At 41.0% G+C, this 23,035-nt stretch overlaps 1 protein-coding gene across 2 annotated transcripts in view; it reads left to right on the top strand.

The window, feature by feature from the left end:
• scml2 (Scm polycomb group protein like 2) overlaps positions 1-21,748 on the top strand; it is a 33,474-nt gene extending 11,726 nt beyond the window's left edge. Inside the window, exons 8-14 of one of the 2 annotated variants that reach the window (XM_086106952.1) lie at positions 6,646-6,956; positions 7,513-7,642; positions 7,755-7,961; positions 10,491-10,664; positions 12,302-12,517; positions 16,054-16,205; positions 18,155-21,748. In XM_086106952.1, the coding sequence (XP_085963078.1) occupies positions 6,646-6,956; positions 7,513-7,642; positions 7,755-7,961; positions 10,491-10,664; positions 12,302-12,517; positions 16,054-16,205; positions 18,155-18,280 (1,316 nt within the window). In that variant the 3' untranslated portion in view covers positions 18,281-21,748. Of the gene's footprint in view, positions 1-6,645; positions 6,957-7,512; positions 7,643-7,754; positions 7,962-10,490; positions 10,665-12,301; positions 12,518-16,050; positions 16,206-18,154 lie in introns of both variants that reach the window. The other variant, XM_086106951.1, reaches the window with a different exon arrangement.
• Positions 21,749-23,035: the final 1,287 nt, after the last annotated feature.

The raw sequence follows: 23,035 nt of genomic DNA, 5'->3' as shown, positions 1-23,035 counted from the left end.
TTCAGCACAAAGTCAATTGAGATGTGGTCCAAAGGGGAAGTACATTGGTACCTTCACTTAGGAGTTCTTCATGATATGCGCCATTGCTTTGCTTCATTTCTTTTTTTCGCTTTGACCTATGAACAACAATTTCAGTCATGAGTGCTATGGGGTGATATGGAGAATAAACACGCTAACGATAAGCCGCAATGTAGATATTTTCAGTTATTCAAGAAAAAATGGATAGCACACAGTGACTGCATCCCTTTTCTCACCTTATTTTGAAGTGACATTAATTACATTTGTATCAAATGAGAAATGCATCCAGCATTAATCTAGATCTCAATCTAAATAAGAGGCATACAAATGTTTCAGGCAGTAAATGATAAAAAAAAAAAAAAGATGAGATCTACTCGAATGTAATGCACTATTGAGTGCAATTATTGTGCAGATCTCAAAAGTCAAAGTTAAAACTCAGGACTGGTTGATGCAAACAAATCACATTAGTGATGTTATACATTGTCACAATGGTATATTAACAGAGATGGTCACTTTACACTATTTTGCCTGTCCGTCCTCCGTCCGCGATCTGGGTACCCTTCCGTCGTCATCTCTCTCCTCCCTGTCCGTCCTCGTCCTTTTCAAGCGCTTCCGTCCTAGTCTGCACTTCCAACCCCCACCCTTTGGTCACCAGAGCGCCTTAAGGCGGGGTACATGAAATGCATGGTGGGGGTGGGCAATTAATACCCTACAGACAAGACACCACTTACTTTGCCCCATACAGGCGCATAGCACTGACGATCCCATTTTGAATGGCACCTTTTGTGACGACCGCAAGCAAGTATTATCATAGACAACATTTACATTACAGATACAAAGACACCAATTGAGCATGTCAACGCCGCAGCCGTATTGGATGTGGCGAAGTGAATCAAATATTGAATATGCTTCTCTTTGGAGATCTATCATTAAGCAAAAACTCACTGAATTGATATTTGTTAAAAAAAACGTTACTGTGTAATTATTTCTAGGACTGAGCAATTAATCTTTGGTCCTTTGATCCTCTCCTCTTTTATCTATAACTGCTTGAAACAACAAAGTGTATGCAGGAAAAGGGATTAAGATTGCACGACTCTGTGTTTTATGTGTTGTGTTGTGTTATTTTGTTATTTGAAGATGGCGCCGCGAGAGTGGCTGCCTTTCTAGCAGCTCCTATATCTTGTTCTTCTACTTCTTCCCTTCGTAACTTTGCTACAGTGAATTGGGAATTTCTCCATTGCGAGACTAATAAATGATTTCTTATCTTAATCGAATTTAGATGAGATTGAATTGAGTCAAGTCCAGTGCTTAAGAAGTGCAGTCCACATGTTTATGTCGACGTTTCATGAAACATGACAACTACTTGTCATATTAAATCACAATTTCAATACTGAGCAGAACTCAAAATTTTACCATGTTAACCAAAAAGCAAGATTGTTGTGGAATTCTGTGGCTATGGGTCAAGGCATGACATCATCATCATTAAATGAAGAGAATTGTGATCCATTAACATTTGGGGTTTTTATCCCCAAAATTCAAAAACTCAAGTGTGGGTAATCAGAGGCTGATGAAGATATCAGCGACTTTTGTGGGGCTTCCTGTGCCTGCTAAGCTCCACATTGTTCTGCAGACACGCTGATATCTGACCATGCCACTATAGCCTGACGTTTGACCAGGCCATTTTTCATCTGAAAAGGCTCGGGTTACAGCAAGGGGGACCTCTGTCGGGGTCGTGTGTGTGTGTGTGTGTGTTTGTTTTGAGTCAAAGCATGCTTCTGTGCACAGCAGCTCCCACTATGACTTTCAGTCAGAATGCTTCATATCCAGTTGAACCTTCTACCCAGCCTCCCAAGCTGACACCCCACCCCTCTACCCTTCTTTCAACCCTGTACGCTCCCAGGAGCCCCAGCGTTAACCCCTTTTCCCCTGACACTGCCCCCCTCCCCCAGAGACTCGCTGAGAGACCGGTGACTGATGCAGACTGTCGATATGGTCTAGAGATAACACGAATAAAGGATTCAACCCCCCTAATGCCATTCACCACACCCACTCACTCCTCTTGCTCCTAACCCCTCCCTAGCCCCTATAACAGCTCCCCCCCTTTCTCATTCATTGGAAGGAAGCTTCGCAGCAGCTTCAACCAGCTGCAGTAGTGGTAGTAGCGGGCTTTGTTGTAGACTCAAAACAGGCGAGAGTAGTGCGTAGAGTAATGTGAAGGTTGTTGTTGTTGTTGTTTATTGGCACCAAGATTACCGGACATGAAGCCATGAAGTGCAGAGCATGAGAACACAGTCAAAAGTTTGGAGTGGAACCGGGTGATAGAGAAAATCTGTCAACGGAGCGTTGTTTCAAAGAAAGGAACAGGAAGCGACTGTCTGTCACTACCACCGATACCACGGTCGCTACTATCACAATTGGGGAAGCCGCAACTGCAGCACTGAGTTTCTGCTTTTTGGAAGGCATTTCCTGGTGAGCATGTTGTTTGCATTAACAATAGAAACTTTGTGACGCTTCTATTTGTCCTTTTTTTTTTTTTCTGTGTTCAAAACATGTTGACTAGCTCTTCTTTGTAGTAGCACAAAATGTATTCAGCATCTACTTTGAGAGTAGCCACACTCATGAATATATCAGTGAATGCTACAAGACGTAAGATAAGGCAAAATTGGTCACTAATCCAATTCAGGAAGTGCTGGTTTCTTGTCTAAAATTGAGCATTCTGTGGCTTTGATTGTTTTAAGACTTTTATCTGCATTCAAACCAGTACGTCGTCTAAGCATCCACAGTTGTAATATGAGGGATTTGCCTGCACTCAACTGCAAATGTTTGCAGTTGGAGCCGTTTTTTTGGCTGGACATTTGGAGCCCCATTTGTTTTTGATCATGCGCATTTGTGGCTCGAGCATCAGGAAGCAGTTAACACAAGATTGAGCCTCCGTATACTCACGTTATTAGGCGCTCTCATTACCGGTGGTGAGTGTTTTTAGACGTGTATGTCAAGTCAGGAGAGACACATCCACATTTGGTTGTTTTAATGAAGTTTCTCAGCTCCTTTACAATGCTCACCACTAGCGTGTGTGTGTGTGTGTGTGTGTGTGTGTGTGTGTGTGTGTGTGTGTGTGTGTGTGTGTGTGTGTGTGTGTGTGTGTGTGTGTGTGTGTGTGTGTGTGTGTGTGCGCGCGCGTGTATTTGTATGTGGTTGAATCAACTGATGATGTGAGGAAGCTCAGTTTGTGAAAAGCGGGGGGGATAGTGTAATTAGATGAGGAGGAACTCTTTTGGGCCCCTCCCCCACCCACCAGACAGCAGACACACACACTCAGCGACCTCATTCTGGTGTATGTGCGTGCACACATGCACACAAACACACACACACACACACACACGTTTCCTCAGGCTGTGTTACAGAGGTCAGAGGGTCGAGTTGGAATAATATAGTCATGATCAGGGCCATATGTCCATTGTTGAATGGGATGTGTGATGCCTGCACAAATTGTTCTTGAATATCTCTTGTCAGATTTATTTTTCGTAGGGCTGAACGATGTGGAAAAATAATCAAATTGTGATTTTTTTTTTCAATATTGCGATTGTGATTTGCAATTATTTTTTCCATTGTCTTTTTCCCATGATTTTTTTTTCTCAACCATTTTTTTCCCCCCAAGTATTTCAATGAACAATTTCAGGTTTTATTATCCATAAATGCTCTTTCCTTACAGGTTTGACTTACACTAAAATAATGGCAAATTAACCATGAATTAATTATTTTTCTGCTTCAATTATAGTTGTTAATTTACGCAACGGTTTGACTTTCAGTCTTTTAAGCACTTACTACGACAACTTCAAAAAATTCCACCTAACAAGTGTGGCACAAGTCATAAATCAGATTACAACAATAATGTGAACAATTGTGTAGCTTTATCACTTTGACATTTAATGTTTCACGAAACAATATGGTCAAATGAGAACCAAACTTATCTTGACACTATAAACAATAAATAAACAAATAAATAATATTTTTTTAAAAAGCCTACCACATACCCAAGTGAAGCACCCCCCCCCAAAAAAAAATTGTATTGTACTAGAATGCGATGTCAATTTGAATTTGATTAATTGTCCTGATTTCAGGCAGGCAGTAGGCAGTAAAATCATACATTGAATTTGTATTTTAACCTTTCTTAGTTGAAGGACCATTATTTCTCTTGTTTAAGTCCTTTTATTTTATCAGTATGATTTCATGCAAAAGATTTAGCGGTAGCAAGTAATGTAATTACTGCCACATGCATCATAGGACAGGGCTCGGAAGAAGCAGTTTTGCATCGCGGTCTGTTGGGCAAAGTTGGTATTTTGTGCCTCATTAATACACATTGAAAAGAAAAACTGAGAATCAAATGCAAAGACAACCATCAAAAGAAAGTAGTAGTAGAAGAGCACCGAAACCTTTGTACAAAAGCTTCACTCACCTCACATCACCCACCGCGGGTAGTTGGCGGTCGAGTAGGAATGGCTGTTATTTGTTTGTTTTCACAATAGAGGCCTGAGTTTGGACTTTTGAGGTCTGCACAATAATCCATCCATCGATTGTCCAATCCGCTTATCCTCACGAAGGTCGCGGGCATGCTGGAGCCTATCCCGGCTGTCTTCGGGCAGTAGGCGCAGTACACTCAGAACTGGCCGCCAGCCAATCGCAGGGCACCCAGAGACGAACAACAACCTTTCACACTCACAATCACACTTACAGACAATATAGAGCAGGTATGTCAAACATACGGCGCCGGAATCGGCCCGCAAGGAGGTTCAATCGGGCCCGCAGAAAGTGAAAAAATTCACAAGAGACACGGAATCACTACTTTTAACAAGGTGCAATTCAATTCATGGAGTATCCGCTAGATCTGTTTATTAAATTTCAACATTTTCCTAATGTTCTTGTGCTTCTTTAGACCAAAACAAAGGAAAGCCATTGTTTTGGTTATTTATTGCAGAGTATGGTATACTTTTAATGGTCCGGCCCACTTTACATCTATCGAGGCTATATGTGGCCCACAATCTGAAATGAGTTTGACACCCCTGATATAGAGTATCCAATTAACTAACTCAATTTTGCTTTACTTCTCAACAAGAAATGCTAGCCAGTGAAAAGCTCGCCGCTAACCTGAGCCCACAATAGCCGACTATACACTCTCATTTGGTGACTCCCACGGCAGTCGCCAGGCCTGGACCCACCATTTAAAAGTAAATACATTCAAAGTCACTGACACAGTCGTAGCATGGAACATGAGGATGGCAACCCCCAAGCAGACAACAATAATACCTGCCTCTCACATGCACGTTTCGTCTTTAAATAATGCCGCCCAGTCCATTTTTATCCAATCAAATCCAATCTAAACTATATTTGATAGCTGCAACCTTAAATTATGATTAATTTAAAAAATGCCTGCTTGGATCGGAATATTGTTCCAGATATTCAAATGCATTAATGTCAGAGTTGGCTCCTGGTCTCCAATTGTGAATGGCCTTGCAGGCGCCGCTGTCCTCGGGTCGGCTGTAAATAAGCACGCTGCCGTGCTTTTCCCTCTGCTTGCTCATGTGACTGCTCCTAGTGAGCAATTGAGCTGTCCCCTCCACAACCGGAACAAAGCACTGCATGGTTCCACACCCACTTCTCAATTAAGCAGCTTTTAGTTCCTTCAAAACACCTCTCCGGGAGGTTTAAATGAAAGCCTTGACCCCTTGATAGCCTTCACATTCACTAACAGATCCCTGCAGAACCCCTACTAATGTGTTTGCATTGAAATATCTGGTTGCCGCTCTCATTTTCCATTTCCTTTCCTTTTCACAGCACTTCTAATGAGATGATTCTGTGATTTTACGTTGCTCCGGCAAATGAACTAAGAAGTGTTGTTGGTGCCAGTCCTCCCCAAAACAATAGCCTTTTCTTTTTCCTATAAAACACCATCGGAATGACTCTGACCCTTGAGTTTTATGTATTTTTATTATTATTTTCGATCTTTGCCGATCTGCCGATTACATACCCCGCTCAGTTAATCAGATCAGCTGCGTGACACGCGGACATGGATGTAAACATCACATGATTTATCTAGATGCTGATTTTTTACGTCTTATTAGCCCAGTAGTTGTGAATGTTTTAACACTTTGATCAAATCAACATCTTGACAAAAACAAGTTTCAAGTACTTTAAAACAAGTTCTCCCATCGCAGACAAGCTCTGGTAAGATGCTGCCATTTCATTGAGCATATATGATGACATGCATTTGCATCAAGACAGAGCATTCGCAGACCATACACAGTTTGGCTATTAGGATTGAACGGTTTACATGATGCTCGCACCCCTGTGAATCTGGGCAGTTAAAGCACTGATCAAACAAATGTGTTGAACTGCATGAAAAATCGTGAGCCAGACCCTCCTTGACAAACTTCAGAATCCCAAAGTTGAAGCCTTTGTTTGCTCTTCCCACCACCATCTTTTATCTAGTGAAATTTGTACTCGAATCATCTTAACTAAAAACATGCATTTTTTTATAATCCAAATCTAGAAACCCGACATGTTTCCATTTCCAGTTTGCCAAGTAGGAGAACAGTGTGTTTCATGAAACGGTTTCTCTTCCTTTTCCAGTCACCCTTCCAGGTGCTCTCCTTGCCCCCGTTTCATCCTCCTCCGCCTCCCTCGCAACACGCCGCTCCACTTCCAACTCGTCCTCATCCACGATGCAGACCTCATACCGACTGCCCAACCCTTTGCCTCCCCTGCCCGTTCGCAAGGGTGTCAGAGGTCGCCGTCCCAAGTCGCAGACTATTGCTTTGTTGAAGGCCGCGGCTGAGGCTGCAGCAGCTGCAGCGGTCAATGGAGCATCACAGAGCCCTGTCAGGGCCACTCAATTGGCCCCCAGACCTCACAGGAAGAGAGGGCCCAAGCCTGGGAGTAAGGTGAGATGATACTGCCATATTTTGTCTCGATAGTAATGGAAAGATGGTTTTAAACCACAAATTTTTCACAGGGGATGCGTTCCAGACACACCCTTTACTCAAATGCACCACACCAGGCATAGATTACTTAAATAGGTCATTGGTTGTAAAAAAAAAAAAAAAGATTCCATTCCACACAAACAGCAGCAGCATTAAACAAAAGAAATTTAAACATTGTATATTTAAACCCCAGAATGTTCAACCAAACCACACAGTACACCTTCTCTGTGGGCCGAGTAGGCAACCTTCTCCTGATCTCGCCGCATCTACATCCAGTTAAGCTCGGTGTGGTCAGCATGCCGCAGCACAACGTGGCACTCTAGACGGAATGCACGCAACTCGAAATGTGGACTTGTGCACTCTGAAATCATGATAAATCAAAGGTTCACTGTAAACCATAAACAGGACAGAGATGGATCTTATGTGCGAGTAAGGTGTGATGAATGTGTAATGTAAATCATTACCTCAGGACCTAAGGACTTTTTTGTGGGGGGGTTGTTTTCTTTCCTTTTTTTAGAGAAAGCCTCGGGTGGTACAGTCACTGGGCTCATCGTCCAATCCAGCGTCTCCTCCGGAGACCAGGCTGAGCACTAGCCATGTCTCAGTAGATAACCACCATAACAACAATTCAAATGTAGTCTGCACAGGTAAGTATCATAGCCCACACAGTACAAGATGAGCTGGAATTTACTGACCGCTGCTAGAAAATTGATTGAACAAGGTGGATTTTTTTTCCTCCCCCCGGTTGTGTCCATCCAGTGTGCGTTTATGTGAACAAACACGGTGACTATGGCCCCCATCTTGACCGTAAACTGGTGCAGCAGCTCCCAGACCACTTTGGGCCAGCTCCAGTCAACGCAGTGTTACAGCAAGCCGTCCAGGCCTGTGTGGACTGTACGTACCAACCCTCGGTGCTGCTCTCCTTCCTGCAGAGCCAGTCCCACACAGGAGGAGAGGTCATTCGAGGTCTGTAGTCTTGAATGCACACACAAGAACACAATTCTTTGGAAAAAAAAACAAAAGCATTTTTGGGTGACTTTTCATCTGGGGATGGGTTGCCGCAGCTGTGTTGCTTTTAGCTTACGTTATGGATTAAAGTTGCTCATATTTGGAAGGGTGTTTGTTTGTTCTTCTTGAGGGGCTTTACTCTGTTGATTTTGGTGGTCCAATGCCGCTCTGTGAACATCGTGTTTGTTGATTTGGAAAGTCGGGTTGAGATTAACAAGGGTATATGGTAATTGCTATTTGGGTGCTGCCTGTAGTTGAATGCAGTCTGTGATAGAAGTGGACAGTTTGTTTCGGCATGCAGATCTTACTTTGGCAGCAATATTGTGGATACTCAATCTACACAGTGAACCTTTGTTCACCCGATTGGCTGCAATAAGTGAAAAACTGCAATATAGAGAGACCAAATAAAAACATACAGTATACTTTAAATACCTGTAAACATACACTGAGACGTAAGAAAACGTTTTAGCAGGTATTCCTCCCTACTATTGCTATCAAGAAATAGGAGACTATCCTGTACCAAATGAAAATCAAACAATGATGCTGCAGAGTTCTCCAAATCAGAACCCAAACGTGCTTGCTTCAAGTTGTTTTTGTCACTCGCAGTTGAAGTTGACTGTAAAACCTACAGAACAAAAGACAATTAAATATGATATGGATTGTTAAACACAAAACCATTCACCCAACCCACATATTAACGTGTGCTGGCCTAATCCTAACATGCAATGGAAATGCCATAGATGAGCGAATGGATATTCACATAAATGGTATGATATTCATAAACCTTCTTACAACTCTACGTTCACACTCACATATAAACAGAGGATATAACCTTTCAGGCGGACATATTCTCTTAGCTCTGTGGGAACAATGACAGTTAGTGGAGTTGAGTAGGGGACCTTCTCTGCCTTATCTTATTTCTCCTCTACATTCTCTTCTATTGCGCTGCTGTTCTTCCAAATTAACCTCAGTGCTGCGGTACCTGTTCCTGGCACAAGTGATATTGCACTGAAGCTGCGCAACATTTAATTTGGACTCGCATGTTTCCTAATGGGGTACTGTGAACATCTATGAAAGAAGATCACATAAACATTGGCGATATAGCACACTCTGCATCATTCTGCATTCTCTCATAAGATACAAAAGAAAAACTGCATTACATGGTCTGTTCGGTGATGAGGATGCTCCGTTTTGATAGATGTTGCCTATACAGTATTTTATTTTCTCACGTAGCTCGGCTAGACTCAAGTTTCTTTGTAAAGGCAGATTATTTAATGCTTCTTTTCTACAGTATTGTGTGTCTTTTAGAAGTGCAACGATTAATCAATTAATTCACAATGAGTTGAGTATTAAATTAATTGATTTTTAAAAAATTGTGGGGGGGTAATCAATTAATCGTTACGATCCCTTGTCAAATTTGAAATGGTCCAAATCCTCAGAAATTCAGCTTCTCATCATTCAGTATTCTCCAATTTCTGAAGTCCTCCATGAGAGCAGACTGATTATCTTTATGTTGAATACAAAAAAAACAACATTTGCATTTACTTTGGAAAACCGTGATCATCTTCTTTTTTTGCCTATTTTATGACATGTTACGGCCCAAACCAGTCGCTGAATCATCACTGATTTTGTGCATTTTCTGCTCTGTCGATTTGAAATAATTTCTTATTTTTGAATACAGGGATGGAAAACAAAAGAATCAGATGAATCCCTTATTAAAATATTAATTAGTTGCGGCCTGAGTCGACATTGTGCAGATGGTCATATAATGTTGTGGCTGGCTACTGTACAGTATATTGTAGGCCTTTTTTTTCAAGATTATTAAAAAGGCCACATAATGCTGGTAGCAGGAATACAAACAAACACATACTCTAATAAATTACAATAAGACGTTTTTTCTTATTTCTCAACATTTTGGCCTTGGAGGTTGTTTTTACCGTAATCATGACACATTCCCTATTCCATACAGGCAATCACCCAGACCAAATTGGAAGTCATTCCGAAATAAATGTGATTGACTACGCGTGTGTATTTTGGGGTGAAATTACTGACATACAGGATGAAAATAAAAGACAATGCCTGTGGCCACGTCTGACGTGAACGCTGGGATTGTAATCAGAAGTGACATGTGCATCTAACCTGTTTTTGGAAGCTCGGATTGAGTCTCCCTCGGGGGGTGCGGGGGGGGGGGGATTGGGAAGGGTACGGGCCAATGGGGAGGGGATGGGGGAACATTCATTTGTGTGTTTGTGCAAGCTTGGCTTGGGTGGGAGGGTGTTGTGCAGATTGAGGGTTGTGGGTTTGTGCTGATAAAAGGAGGGCGCTTAACCCCAAACCATCTGCTGTTTTCCTTTAACTGTGGATGCATTCAACCCGCGTGTGAGCAGGTGTGAGCCCACACAGCACACACACACACACACACACACACACACACACACACACACACACACACAGTAATATAGTATGCATTTTTGTTTTGTCTTACAGTGCGCTCCGAGCATGGTATCCGTTATGTCAAGCTCCCGTCTGTCTCCAGTGCGTCCACAGTGCTGCGGTTCTTGGAGAACCTATGTCAGCATCTGGAGAGTGTCAGCCTGTTCAGCTCACAGCCGTTCAGCCCCTTCAACAAAAACACACACTTCTTTGACAGGACAAAGTCAGGTTTGTGTGTACAGTATAAACAGATATAAATATTGCAAAAAGTGTTATAACATTTCCACCCCTGCCCCGAAACAAACATAATTGGAAACAGGTTACAAACTTTCGGAACAGTAGAGCAGCCTTGACCAGGCCTCCTCAATTATCAAAGGGCTTCCTATTAATCGTAATTCCAGTCTAGTTAAATCATATCTTCACTGTGTACAGTTCAGTTGTTACGTGTTTAACTTTTAATTAAAGTCACTTTGGATTGAATCATTATGAATTTGTTTCCCAAACATTTATTGAGCTGCTACTTTTATGTGCAAAAATATAGCCCTTCAGATGTGGGGGAACAAAGACTTTATTCCTATAACAATTTCCTTTTAGTTCTAAATAAAATCATTTTAAAAACATTAATTAGCGCAGAGCTGTGAGGTTTCTATTTATTTTTATTTTTTTCACGGGTCACGATCAAATCAGAGCTTTCAAATGGCCCAAAGCTCAGGCAAGGTAATGGCTTGATTATTTGTTGTATTTTCACCCTGGTGCCCACATGTAGATGTGCACCTTTTTAGAACAACATACGACATAACAATACAGTCATTTGTATTTTCAGTCGTATTGGTTGGTTGAATGTTTTTTTTTTTTAAATCATTTACTCATTTGATGTACAGCAATCCCTCGTTTATCGCGGTTAATGGGGACCAAAACCACCCGTGATAAACGAAAATCCGCGAAGTAGCGAACCTGTATAGGTACATGCACATGCGTATGAGTATAAAAAATATGAGGCCAAATTTAATGGTATACATGCATGTAGAAGTAAATTTTGTCGTAATTAACATTACTTAATGCTGTATACTAATAGATTTAAACATGTATAAGTTAGGTTAGGTTAGTGTATGAATAACAAAATACAGTAATACTGTATATGTTGCTCTATGTGACTCGCTGTTGTTTTGCTGACTTTCGCTGCTTCTCCCGGACCGTTTGCGGACTTTTTGCGGACCTACATTATTTATTTATTTATTTTTATGAATATGATGAATTGTTATGAAAAAATCTGCGATGCACTGAAGCCGCGATAAACGAACCGTGAAATAGCGAGGGATCATTGTACTCATCTCCGAAATAATGTCAGTCGTTGCACATACATTTTTAAAGGATAGTTTTTCACTCTGGGGAGAGCCAAGCCAGTCCAGACTGTGTGGCACACTGTGATAGGTGTTGACAACCTGTCACTCATACAACAATTGCCTGAATACATCTTAAAATCTCCACCATGACTGATCTTTTGTGAGTTTGTCAGTGTTGTAATGGGTATGTCTATTGTGAATTTAAAGTGATGGATGGATGCATTCCAGACCCGACCGTGATCTGTAAAAGTAGAGTGACCATATGCAAAGCATTTTTGTTGTTGTTTGTAAATAGTTCCTCTTCTTGTGCTTAATTATGCTGCATTTATTGTGTATCCAATAGACAGCAGTGATGCCTGGCATCGTGCTATATACAGTTTGTTGTAGAAAGATGAAAACATGAATTTAAGCCATGAATGTTTTTTCCTTGGTCTTTTGATCACTTGCCCCAGTCGCTAACATACAGTCAGTCCATTGCTTTGAGGAAAACCCAGCTCACGTCATCTTTATTTCTCCTTTCAGAACCACTGCCTCACACAGAAAACAGTCCATCTAACAACGATTCAGCAAAAGATTCTGGACCTAACGCACGAGCCCCTCACATAGCGGTAGACTATCGGGCGACAAAGAGGGAACGGCCGTATTACGCCACACACTCATACACGCCTCCTCCTCTAAGGAGAGTCAGCTCCAACCCAAGTGAACTCGGACAAGTGCCCACACACAGACGCGTGGAAGGTAGGATCACGGGATCACGACAGATTTATTTTCACTCTTTTGTGACTATTTACTTTTACATGGCTCTTATATTTGAATCTTTCATTTGTTATTTTAGTTATGGAGTCATAGGTCTTTTATGTTAAAAATATTCATGGTCTTTATTGTTTATTCAAATTCAGCAATAGTCGTGTATTTTCCTGTGTTTCCTCAATACATAGGCATATGTGTGTGTGTGTCTGTTTGTGATCGACAGTAAGAAGAAATATTCATACAATTATTGGGTAACAATTTCTTTAAAATAAAAACAGGCGTTTTTTTGTAATTTGGTGCTGGCGCCACAAATGTGGTGCCTGTGTGTAACAAGTTCATCGCTAGTACACCTTCACCATCTTGTTGCTGAGTCAATTCTAGGAATTAATTAACTCTGAAAGGGTCAGACCCTTTCAGACCCTTTTCAAGTACAGTTAATATAAAATGAGGAGCTGAGATTAAATGTGTGGCGTCTGAAAAGACATCCAAATACGTCTTCGGGAGTGAATGAGTTAAGTGGGGTAACAGAGTTAAGCCAGAGAGCAGGGAGTTTCAATCACAGAACATTTTACTTGAAGTAAACAAAAGAATTGGTAACAATTTTGTAAATACCCTGAATGTAGCAACAATATTTCCCTCTTTATTCTATTTGACTCTCACCTCGACTAAATTAGGGGTGATTTCTTTTGTGTAACACACCCTACCTAGTCAGATGTGTTATTTGCTTTCTATAGTTTGATTACGTTAGTCTTTAATTGTCTAAATCAGGGGTGCCCAAACCTTTTGGACCGAAGATCGACTTTTTGATCAACCAACCTCCCACGATCAACCTGTTACCGCGCCCGCACATACACACGCACGCCATGATGAACAACAGCCTGACACGGAGGCATGCGACACACTTTTGCAGCCTGCTCACTATCGTAGCTCACACGTACCGTTTTAAAGTGCTTCCCTCGGCCCTCTAGATTCCTATTCTTTGCCCGTGCCCTCAGTGAATTGTACACGAAACAAACTCTGAATGAGAATAATGATAACGATAAAAGATATGGCGCAACAGCTCTGATCACAAGCTGCAATTGCAGACTGCTGAGCGCTAACAACTTTCGGTAACGCATGTCACGCGCCACCGTAGGTTAAAGATTTACCTGCTTTATTTTATTTTTTAAATACCTTTTGTGAAAATGAGACTGATAGGATGATTAGGGTGCAGTGTACATTAACACACCCCAAAAAAACATTACTAACACGCACAAAGACACACAAATGGTTGGTTGTTTTTTTTTCTGGGTTTTTTTCCTCTTCTTTTGATTCTATCATTGAAAGCCCAGAATAAAAATGTCTGAATCACAACAATGTCAATAGCGATATAAAAACGCGTCACTTCTGTTCACAGAGTTCAATGCGTCCCAATATTTCTCTTCAGAGTTTAGTGTGTTCCAACGTCCTGACCACTCTGGCAGAAAGTTCACCAATGAGTCTGTTCTCATGCACAATAAAGAGGAAGTACTGTATGTCCTTAGAAACGGAGTTCGCGGGTCTGGCTCGCCCTCTTGAATTCCAAATATTTTGCGCAGCTCCCTCATTCACACGCAAAGCCCTCCTTGAGCAAAACGGGAAGAGTATTAAGCAAAAAAAATACCAAACAACAAAAAAACAACTGACCTGCACAACAAATCACAAAAAAAGTAAATCAATATGTCTACATAAATCAAATGAAGAAAATAGTGCACTTAATGTGCATCATCTTCACACAGCTACGATGGTAACATTTAGCCAACATCCACACATGCAGCATCACAACAAAGTTATGGTATGAAACCTTCCAACTTACCAAAACGCTCATCGATTGATCAAATATGTTCTTTGTTAATCATCAACCATGTAGGACGTTTGGATTTAACTCTCTGTTTGTCTCCTCTGCTCTCTGCTCCATGCATATATATATGCATATATATATATATATCTGATGCCAGGCGCGGCAAGTGCCTTCTTAAAGGGACAGTACACTATCTTGAATCGGTGTATTGATTGCCAATCAAATGACCTTTGATTAATACTATATTAATTAATTATTTAACCAAATATTAGCATTGAACAGTCTTAACTTACTCATGCATGAATCAATAAACAAGGATAATTGTTTTGACATTTGTTCTGTCAGATGTGCGTACCAAAGCGGTAGTCGTTTGCAATAATCAGGACTGCAGAAGTCGCTCTCAGCTTCAGAAAGGTTGGCGACCCCTGATTTAGATGCTTCAAAGTAGGCACCCTTTTGCCCAGATGGTAGCTTTGCACATCATGGTATCTTCTCTTGTCAGCTTTATGATGCGGATGATGTTTTATGAGCTGGAATGACTTTCAGTTCACAGCTGCACATTATCAACAGTTAAATGCTTGAATTTCTTGACTTTTTAATTGTGTTTGAAAGCTTCACTTGAGTTGTGAAACAGAGTTGGCATACACTAAAGGCCCCCTATTTGACTGCTGTTCGAATCTATATTATGGCAAAAACTCCTCAACTAAGCGAAGAAAAACAACAGTCGATCATTGCTTTAAGAAGCAAAGGTCATTCAGTCCGAAACATTTCAAGAGCTTTGAAAGTATCCCCAGGTTCAGTAACAAAGATCATCAAACGTTATGATGAAACTGGCTCTCATCAAGACCGACCCAGGAAAGGAAGACCTCGGGTCACCTCTGTTGCACAGGATAACTTCATCTGTATGACCAGTCTCAGAAACCGTTAACAACAGCAACAACAGAAAGTTAACAACAGCACCGCAAATTGGAGCCCACTTAAATGCCTCACAAAATTCAAGTAGCACACACATCTCAACATCAACCGTCCAGAGAAGACTGCGTGAATCGGGACTTTATGGTCAAATTGCTGCAAAGTAAGTACTTCTAAGGAAGACCAACAAGAGGAAGAAATTAGCTTGGGCCAAGGAACACAGACAATGGACATTAGACCAGTGGAAATCTGCCCTTTGGTGTGATGAGTACAAATTAGATATTTTTGGTTCCCATCGCCATGTCGTCGTAAGACGCAGAAAAGGTGAGCGGAAGATCCCTACACATGTGGTTCCCATAGTGAAGTATCGAGAAAGAAGTGTAGTGGAATGGGGATGCTTTGCTGGTGACACCGTTGGCGATTTATTCAAAATCAAAGGCACGTTTGGCCAATATGGCTACCACGCGGGGGCTCTCAACGCTATAACTAAAGCCTGCCATCATGTATGTGCATATCATTTTTCTGAGAAGCTTTTTTGCTGAATCCTTTCAGGTAATGGGCTCTTCATATTGAACTGGACTTGAAATGTGGCACGAAATGTGATTGTTTTAGTCAGCGTGAGACTAAAATATATTGTCTCCAATTTAAAATCCTTATTCAATCATTAAATTCCCGATTCAGAGCCAACATTCAGTTTTGCAAATTGCTGGTTTAATTCCATTCATTTCCATAAATTGCCTTGGAAAGTGTCTGAAATTTTGCAAGCATGATCGTTGTCTTCTTTCCTCAGCAGCTAGTTCAACAACAGGCCCAGAACACGCGACACAAGACAAGGAGAGTTCAGGGAACGATGTGTCTTCCTGGTCAGTGGACGACGTGATCCGGTTTGTCCAAGAGGCTGACCCACACACTCTTGGTCCACATGTGGAGCTGTTTAGGAAGCACGTGAGTATTTTGGTTCTATCAATTCCATCTTGTTTACTTCATTTATTCATTGGGCCGTCCCCTGTTATTGTTGTTGTTTTTTTTTTTTTTTTTTTTTTAGGTCATGCAATTTGTTTCTGGGATTCGTCAGAAAAAAATTCAGATAAGCAATTAATTGGACAAATTTTTTTTTTTAAATATACGGGTATCATGAACAAAATTACTTCTGTTTTGGTCCCCAACCTTTTTTGCCCCACGGACCGGTTTATGTCAGACAATATTTTCAGGGACCGGTATTTAAGATGTGGCGGATTAATACAACAAAATAATATGGTATGACCTGCATGAAAACTGTGGTGTTTTCGAAATATAATAATAAACACAAGGAGCGTCTAATCTGGCCGCAACACTGATCGCTATGGTAATGTTTAATGCCTTCAAAATACGATACAACGCAAATTCAAAGTGCATGAAAATGACGACTCACCACAGCCCCGAGCTTGATTTTCTGCAACTAGACGGTCCCATCTTGGGGTAATAGGAGACAATAACACCTCAAGTGTGTGGTTTATGTCCAGTCTACTTTGTAATTTTGTTTTAGTCGCCGTTGCTGCAGAAACCCCCCACCTCACACAGGTAGGATGTCGGAAATAGCAACACTGCTATTGTGGTGATCTCAGAGTATTCAGCCATAACTTTAATCCAGTTGTCTCGAACGTACTTTTAAGGCCGCCGTCATTTGCGATGTCCAGCAGTTTTTTTAACTCATTTTGCGACCTCCAACGTTTTGTTTGTAGCGTAATCGGTCACGTGACGGTGAAGCGTGGTTTTACGTGAGTCAAGCGTGACACAGACGGATGTAACGGAGAATCCGGTAATTTTTCAAAATAAAACATCTTTCGTATTCCGAAATAAATAAAACGGACTTAAGGCATGTTCTTTCTGTGCGGCCTGGTACCAAATGCCCTGCGGGACCGGTACCGGTCCGCGGACCGGCGGTTGGGGACCCCTGCTCTAACTCTTAAAACAGAAATATAAATTACAGGCAGAAATGCGGATTATTTTACAAAAGTTAGTTAAACACTCAAGGAGAATGTATTCCTTTAGAATTTGTTCAACTTTACAACAGTCAATTACAAAAAAACAAGATCTGATAAATTTACCTTCAGAATTAGGCCATATGTATGCAGCCTATCAGCAACATTGAAATTAGATTTATGCATGATACCCTTTGACCTTAAATGACAATGTCTGGTACTCATTATTTTCTTTGCCATGAAGTGATGACTTTAAAAAAAAACTCACTTCTGTCAAAGCTTTGACAGAGTTGGATTGGGAATACATGAGAGAGTGTTGAGTGGAACTAATCTTAACACTAATAATGCACACCAAGCATGCATATAAACCTTATCAACATATATATAGATACACTTGGAGACGTTGCATTTTAATGCGCATATGAGAGGTTATATAATTCCCACAGAATAACGTTCTCTCAGCCACACGTGTCCTTTACTTCACTCTTCATTCAAATTATGATTACATAACTATAGATTACATGTTACTCATTATTCATTCAAATTCTCAGTAAAAATACTAAATTGGAAAATCGATCATTCTCAGGATAGGAAATTACCTGTACCGATACATTTTGTCCATATTGCACACCTCTAAAAGTAGCTACAAATAGTGTTGGTCAAATGACAGTTTTTAACTCATTCAGTACCAGCCAATTCTAGACTAAGTCTGAAAAGACGTTTAAAAACGTCTTTGGGAGTGAATGAGTTAAGAGGCCAGAGCTTCTCGGGGATGGAGGCGACCACCCTCAAGCCAGCCACTTCCTTTGCTCAAATCCACGCAGTCTGGAATGTGTAGCCAGCACCGCCTTTTCAGTCATCGTTGTTTGGAGCCTGGGGTTGAAGCGCTTGTCATCCGGTTGCCTGCTAACATGCGTGTTGCTCTCCCTGCAGGAAATTGATGGCAAGGCTCTGATGCTGCTGCGCAGTGACGTCATTATGAAGTACATGGGACTCAAGCTGGGCCCCGCGCTCAAACTTTGTCATCACATCGAGAAGCTGAAACAGACCAAACAATGAAAGGACCGATATGCTCTCTTCTCACTGGCAAAAACACAAGGATGCATCCAGGAGGGGAAGCACTGACGGAAACCATCAGAACACCTGTCTGTGCACTGTTTTATGGACTGTACATAATGTATGTACATTTTGGGGAATTTTAGAAGTCTGCAGGCTATTGTCAATCAACACCTTACACCTTTGGGGTTTTTTTTTTCCAGACTTTCAAGATGATGAATTTGACGATGAAGACAAATACATGAACTGACACTGCAGGGGGGTCCAAACTAGAGCCAGGGGGAAATTTGCGGCCTGCCGTCCATTTTCTAGAGGCCCGCACAACATGCTAAAAATAACCGAAAGAGTAGAGGGACAACATGGAAAGTGGCGGGTTGCGACATCACTAACAACAAACACGTCTTATGTCAAGACACAAGGAAAGTGATACGCAACGTGACGGCATTTCCAAAAAAAATCTGTCAAAAGTGAGCGCTTGGAAAGGCCGCTTCAACCTGAGCACAATACAGCCAGAAATCTGAAGAAATTGACCTTTTTGCGTAGGAAAATGCCCTTTTGGAGAACACGGTGCCCTAAAAAACTCGATTTAAATCGCGCCAATCAAACATTATTCTTGCGAAGAGCAATGTCGGTAGTAGAATAAGTCATGTATTTCAGCCAGCAATTGTTTTCTCGTGAATGAAAGAAACTCTTATGAGGGATTTTAGAGTTTGAAGTGCATATAACATGTTTCTTAGAAAAATCCACCAAGATTGCTGCTCCTTGTTATGTTGTTACAGTGATGCCCCGTAACCCATCTTGCGAGATTTTGGGGGATATGAGCCATCATTATTATTATATACAGTACATATTTTTGCTTTGACTTGTCATCATTTGACAACATTATTATTATTATTATTTTGGTTTATTTGTTTTGGGGTTTTTTTTTTTTTTGCTTTGGCCTGTCAGCAAAAATTTGAGATGTGACCGCTGTATGGTGGCAGTGAACTCAGCTCCACAACAAGCAGCGATTTGGTAGATAATAAAAAATTCTTCCCAAAAAAGTAGCTTCAAGCTGTTGAATGCCCACTCCCAGTTGAGGCTTACCATCAAATTAAATGTTGTGTTTTATTTCAAACAACCACAAAGCTGTGCCGTAGTTAAGTGCGTGTAGCTAAGTGTTCACAAACTATGACAAAAACGTTGCAGTGTTGGACACCTGAAGGCAAAAGGCATTTGAACACAAGCATCTTGATAGATCATCTGACAATACTCCGCCAGCATAAATTTCTTATCCTCTGCCTGCAGGTGGCACATTAGAAGGAGTAGCGCAGTTTCCCATGAAACATGTTAACTTCTTTTGATGCTATTGAATAATGTCTTAACTGTTTATTTTTAAAATATTTTATATCAGTGTATTTCATACCAAAAACACTTTACAAATAAAAAAAGGTCATCTTTTAGGGAGGCTGGTACGGATTAAAAGCATATCCATTCATTTCAACGGGGAAAAAGGATTTTAGTCTCAAGCGTGTTCATATCTCAAGGCTGGATGTAGAAGCAAAATGGAGAACAGAATTTCTCTTTGTAACATTCTCGTGTTTGGAGATAATTCAGTGACCCTAGAATCCTTGTTTTTGTTGTTGTTTGTTTTTTTCCTCCTATCATCATCAGAGGAAAAGGTTTGGACACTCCTGCACAGTTTCAAAATTTAGGACTTGGGAGCGCTGACGAAAAAAGATTCCGTTTGAACTGAATTGGTTTCAGAGGAGGAAGTTTGCTCATGACCTTATGTTTTTTTTTTTTATGTTACCAAACATTTACTTTACATTAAAGCGGTACGTTTTTTGATCCTTAGCCGAAGTGTAAGTAGTACCCAATATCCGAGCAGAGGCATGTTTTTGTATTAGTCTTTTTTGCCTTAGCGTGAACAACAACAGGCCATTATTTAATTACATTAATTACTTTGAAGCGCACACAACCTCAGATAAACACTGTAGCTTTTGCTGTTTCACCATTTTTACACTGACAGCGAGCACACCACTGTGATGTTCGCTTACCAATGCAATAATATTTTTGACTGATTGCTTCTTTGACTGTCATAAGTCGTCAAATAAAGGTACCGCCCTAGTCATGTGTATGAGACGTGAGGCGGAAATGCCCGATTGTCTCAAGGGGGGGCGGGGTTGTTTCAAATTACCGACCAACATTGCAAAATATTGAATCCATCATTTTTGCGGAAGATCTTGCACTCCGGCTGTAATTGCAGAAAAGGTGTTACTTGTCTCTGTTCCATGAGCTCAACGCTTTTACCTTGAGTTTGACCTTCGTATTATCAGTTGCACGCCCCTGAAACATGATGACTGGAACCTTGCAAGTATTGACATTGAAATAAAGGCAAGGTAATGCACTGCCAAACTGCTGTGCAAAAAGTGTTCCCGGCACAAAGGGAGGTTTGTTCAATTATGCCAAATGTTTCTTACTCGTTTTGTTGTGTAATAAAGTGTAACAAGCCTTTGGATATTCACATTCATCCAGGTTATTGGATTCTTAAGGCATTACATTGGTTGCAACCGGTCTGTTCTGGTGGTCTTAGAAGGTGTTTTGCACATTGGCTAGATAGTAAAGCTCTCGCTGAACAGATGGTGTGGAAATCCATCTTCCAGATAAGTCGAAAATGTTTTTGAGAGGATATTTTGCGCGCTAAGTTCAATTGGGCTTTTGTCAAAATCCTGTTGCAATTTAGGTTGACATAATTTAACACAACATAAGATGTATTTGTGTTGTTTGGAGTCTTCGTGGCGGTAATTTTTTGTTTTGGCTGAGACGCTCCTATTCCACCCAAACGGCGGTTGTTGTTAAGCAGAGGCCTCGCCAAGCCATCTTAAAAGACTTAAATGGGGCAGCTTTACTCTTTTACATCCTAAAAGAGTCAAACCAACTGCAAATATTTGGTTTTGCACACAAACATCCAATCAGGAGCTGCTATTTTTTAACAGCCTTTGTGCACAAAGTGATGAATGAAGCCTGCTTGGATGAAAGGTGAAACCTCTTCTATGGCAACAAGAACAGTCGCGTTGCGACCGATCTAATGCTGCGAGAAAAGCCCATCAAGTGTAAGCGTTTGCATTTTCCTGTCGAAAACGACACCATTACTTCTGGTGTCAGACTAATGACTGATTTGCCGTTAGCCGTTTTGCTTTTTAGGCTTCAGAAAACCTTTCAAAGTGTTTTCCATCGCCCCCCGTTCCACACTGTTGCTCTCCATTGTGGTAACCAGTTCATACTTGAAACCATTCTGGCTTTAACGTGAAACTCAGGTTTTAGTAGCTTCTTAGAGGATCTTTTACAGTGTTGTTTGTGTTTATTCTACATCATAGAGGAGCTACCATATAACCCAACTACAGTATGTAAATATGAAATGCCTTGTCATTTAATGCCCTGCAGCATCTTGTGTGTACATATAAACTTTTTACTCTCCGCTCAAAAAATGCGTATGTATGTTTGATATGCATTCACACAATTAAACATTTGCACTTGACATTATTTTACTTTTTGTGACCTGAGGCCAAGAACATCACTGTGCCCCAACCTTTTTTTTTTTTTTACGGATCGGAACAGAGCCCTGCCACCAATACAGGATTGAAATTGCCCACAGGTGCCACAAAATGGGGGCCGGGCGCTACTTTTGTCTAAAACAGGCCCCTCAACTCACTTCAAAAGTTCCTTGTCAGCAAGATGGCGTGCACACACCCACACAGCACAAAAAAATCTGGATATAATGTTTTTTGGCAAATGCACATTCATTGTGGCACCTTTTGTTGGGGGAGAAATCCAGTCATTTGTTGTCTAAAATGTTGCTGACTCTACCGTTTGAAAAGTTCAAAAGATTGATGAAAAACAATCACCGTTTGTTCATCATGGCTTGACAAAAAAACACTTTGAATAAGTAAATTATGATGCAGAATTGACCCCATTCATTTTCTTGTTCCCCCTTAGGGCCCCTGCCACCCCACCGAAAAATTGGCTACTACACGCCTACTTCGTCAATAATGAATTCTTACACCGAAATATCAAAGAGCGCTGCCGCGTGGTGGGGATTGTGTGTTCTGGCTGTGGGGGTGCATGAGGGATACAAATAATTGATAACTTGCTTAATTAAGCCTTGTTCCAAATATCATATTGCAGTAGTTGACAGTAGAGTTGAGGAAAAGCATCCTCTTCAATATTTGAATGAATACACCTCTGAAACAACATTTTCAGCCTGTCAAATGCAAAAGTATCAGCTATTTGTTTACCAGTCACTTTATGAGTCATGCATTTTTAGTAGTAGCTTAGACAAATTCAGGTGTAGGATACAATACTTGGAAAGAATACATTGACCTTGCGGTATTCTTTTTCACCTGTTACGGCCACAATGTAATCCTCCCTATCCATCATACTCTGAGCATTGTAAATTTACAATCTAAATTTAAGTACTTGTTCCACAAGGTTGTATTAATTTATTCCCAACAATCTATTCTTATTTGTTTTTAAGTGTTTCTCTTTGCCGCACTGCCTCCAGTTCGTGCAAGTGGATATTATCGTTGATGTCCAATCACATTTCAGCGTCCGTGTTGCTCTGTCAATGTAATCTGTCCATGGCCTTCAGAATCAGTCGTGCTGAGCCGTGGAACATGAAGGACCTTCATTATTTTGGGAGCCAATCACATAGCAAACGATCACAGCAAGTCGCCCAGCCTCTGGTCGGTCAGAGCAAGTTTGCAGAGCTAAACACGG

The sequence above is a fragment of the Hippocampus guttulatus genome, chromosome 3 (genome assembly GCF_054856545.1).
Source record: "Hippocampus guttulatus isolate MCC_2025c chromosome 3, RoL_Hgut_1.0, whole genome shotgun sequence".
Classification (NCBI taxonomy): domain Eukaryota; kingdom Metazoa; phylum Chordata; class Actinopteri; order Syngnathiformes; family Syngnathidae; genus Hippocampus; species Hippocampus guttulatus.
The sequence above is the reverse complement of the archived record's forward strand: the minus strand, read 5'-3'. Positions and strand labels throughout refer to the sequence as shown.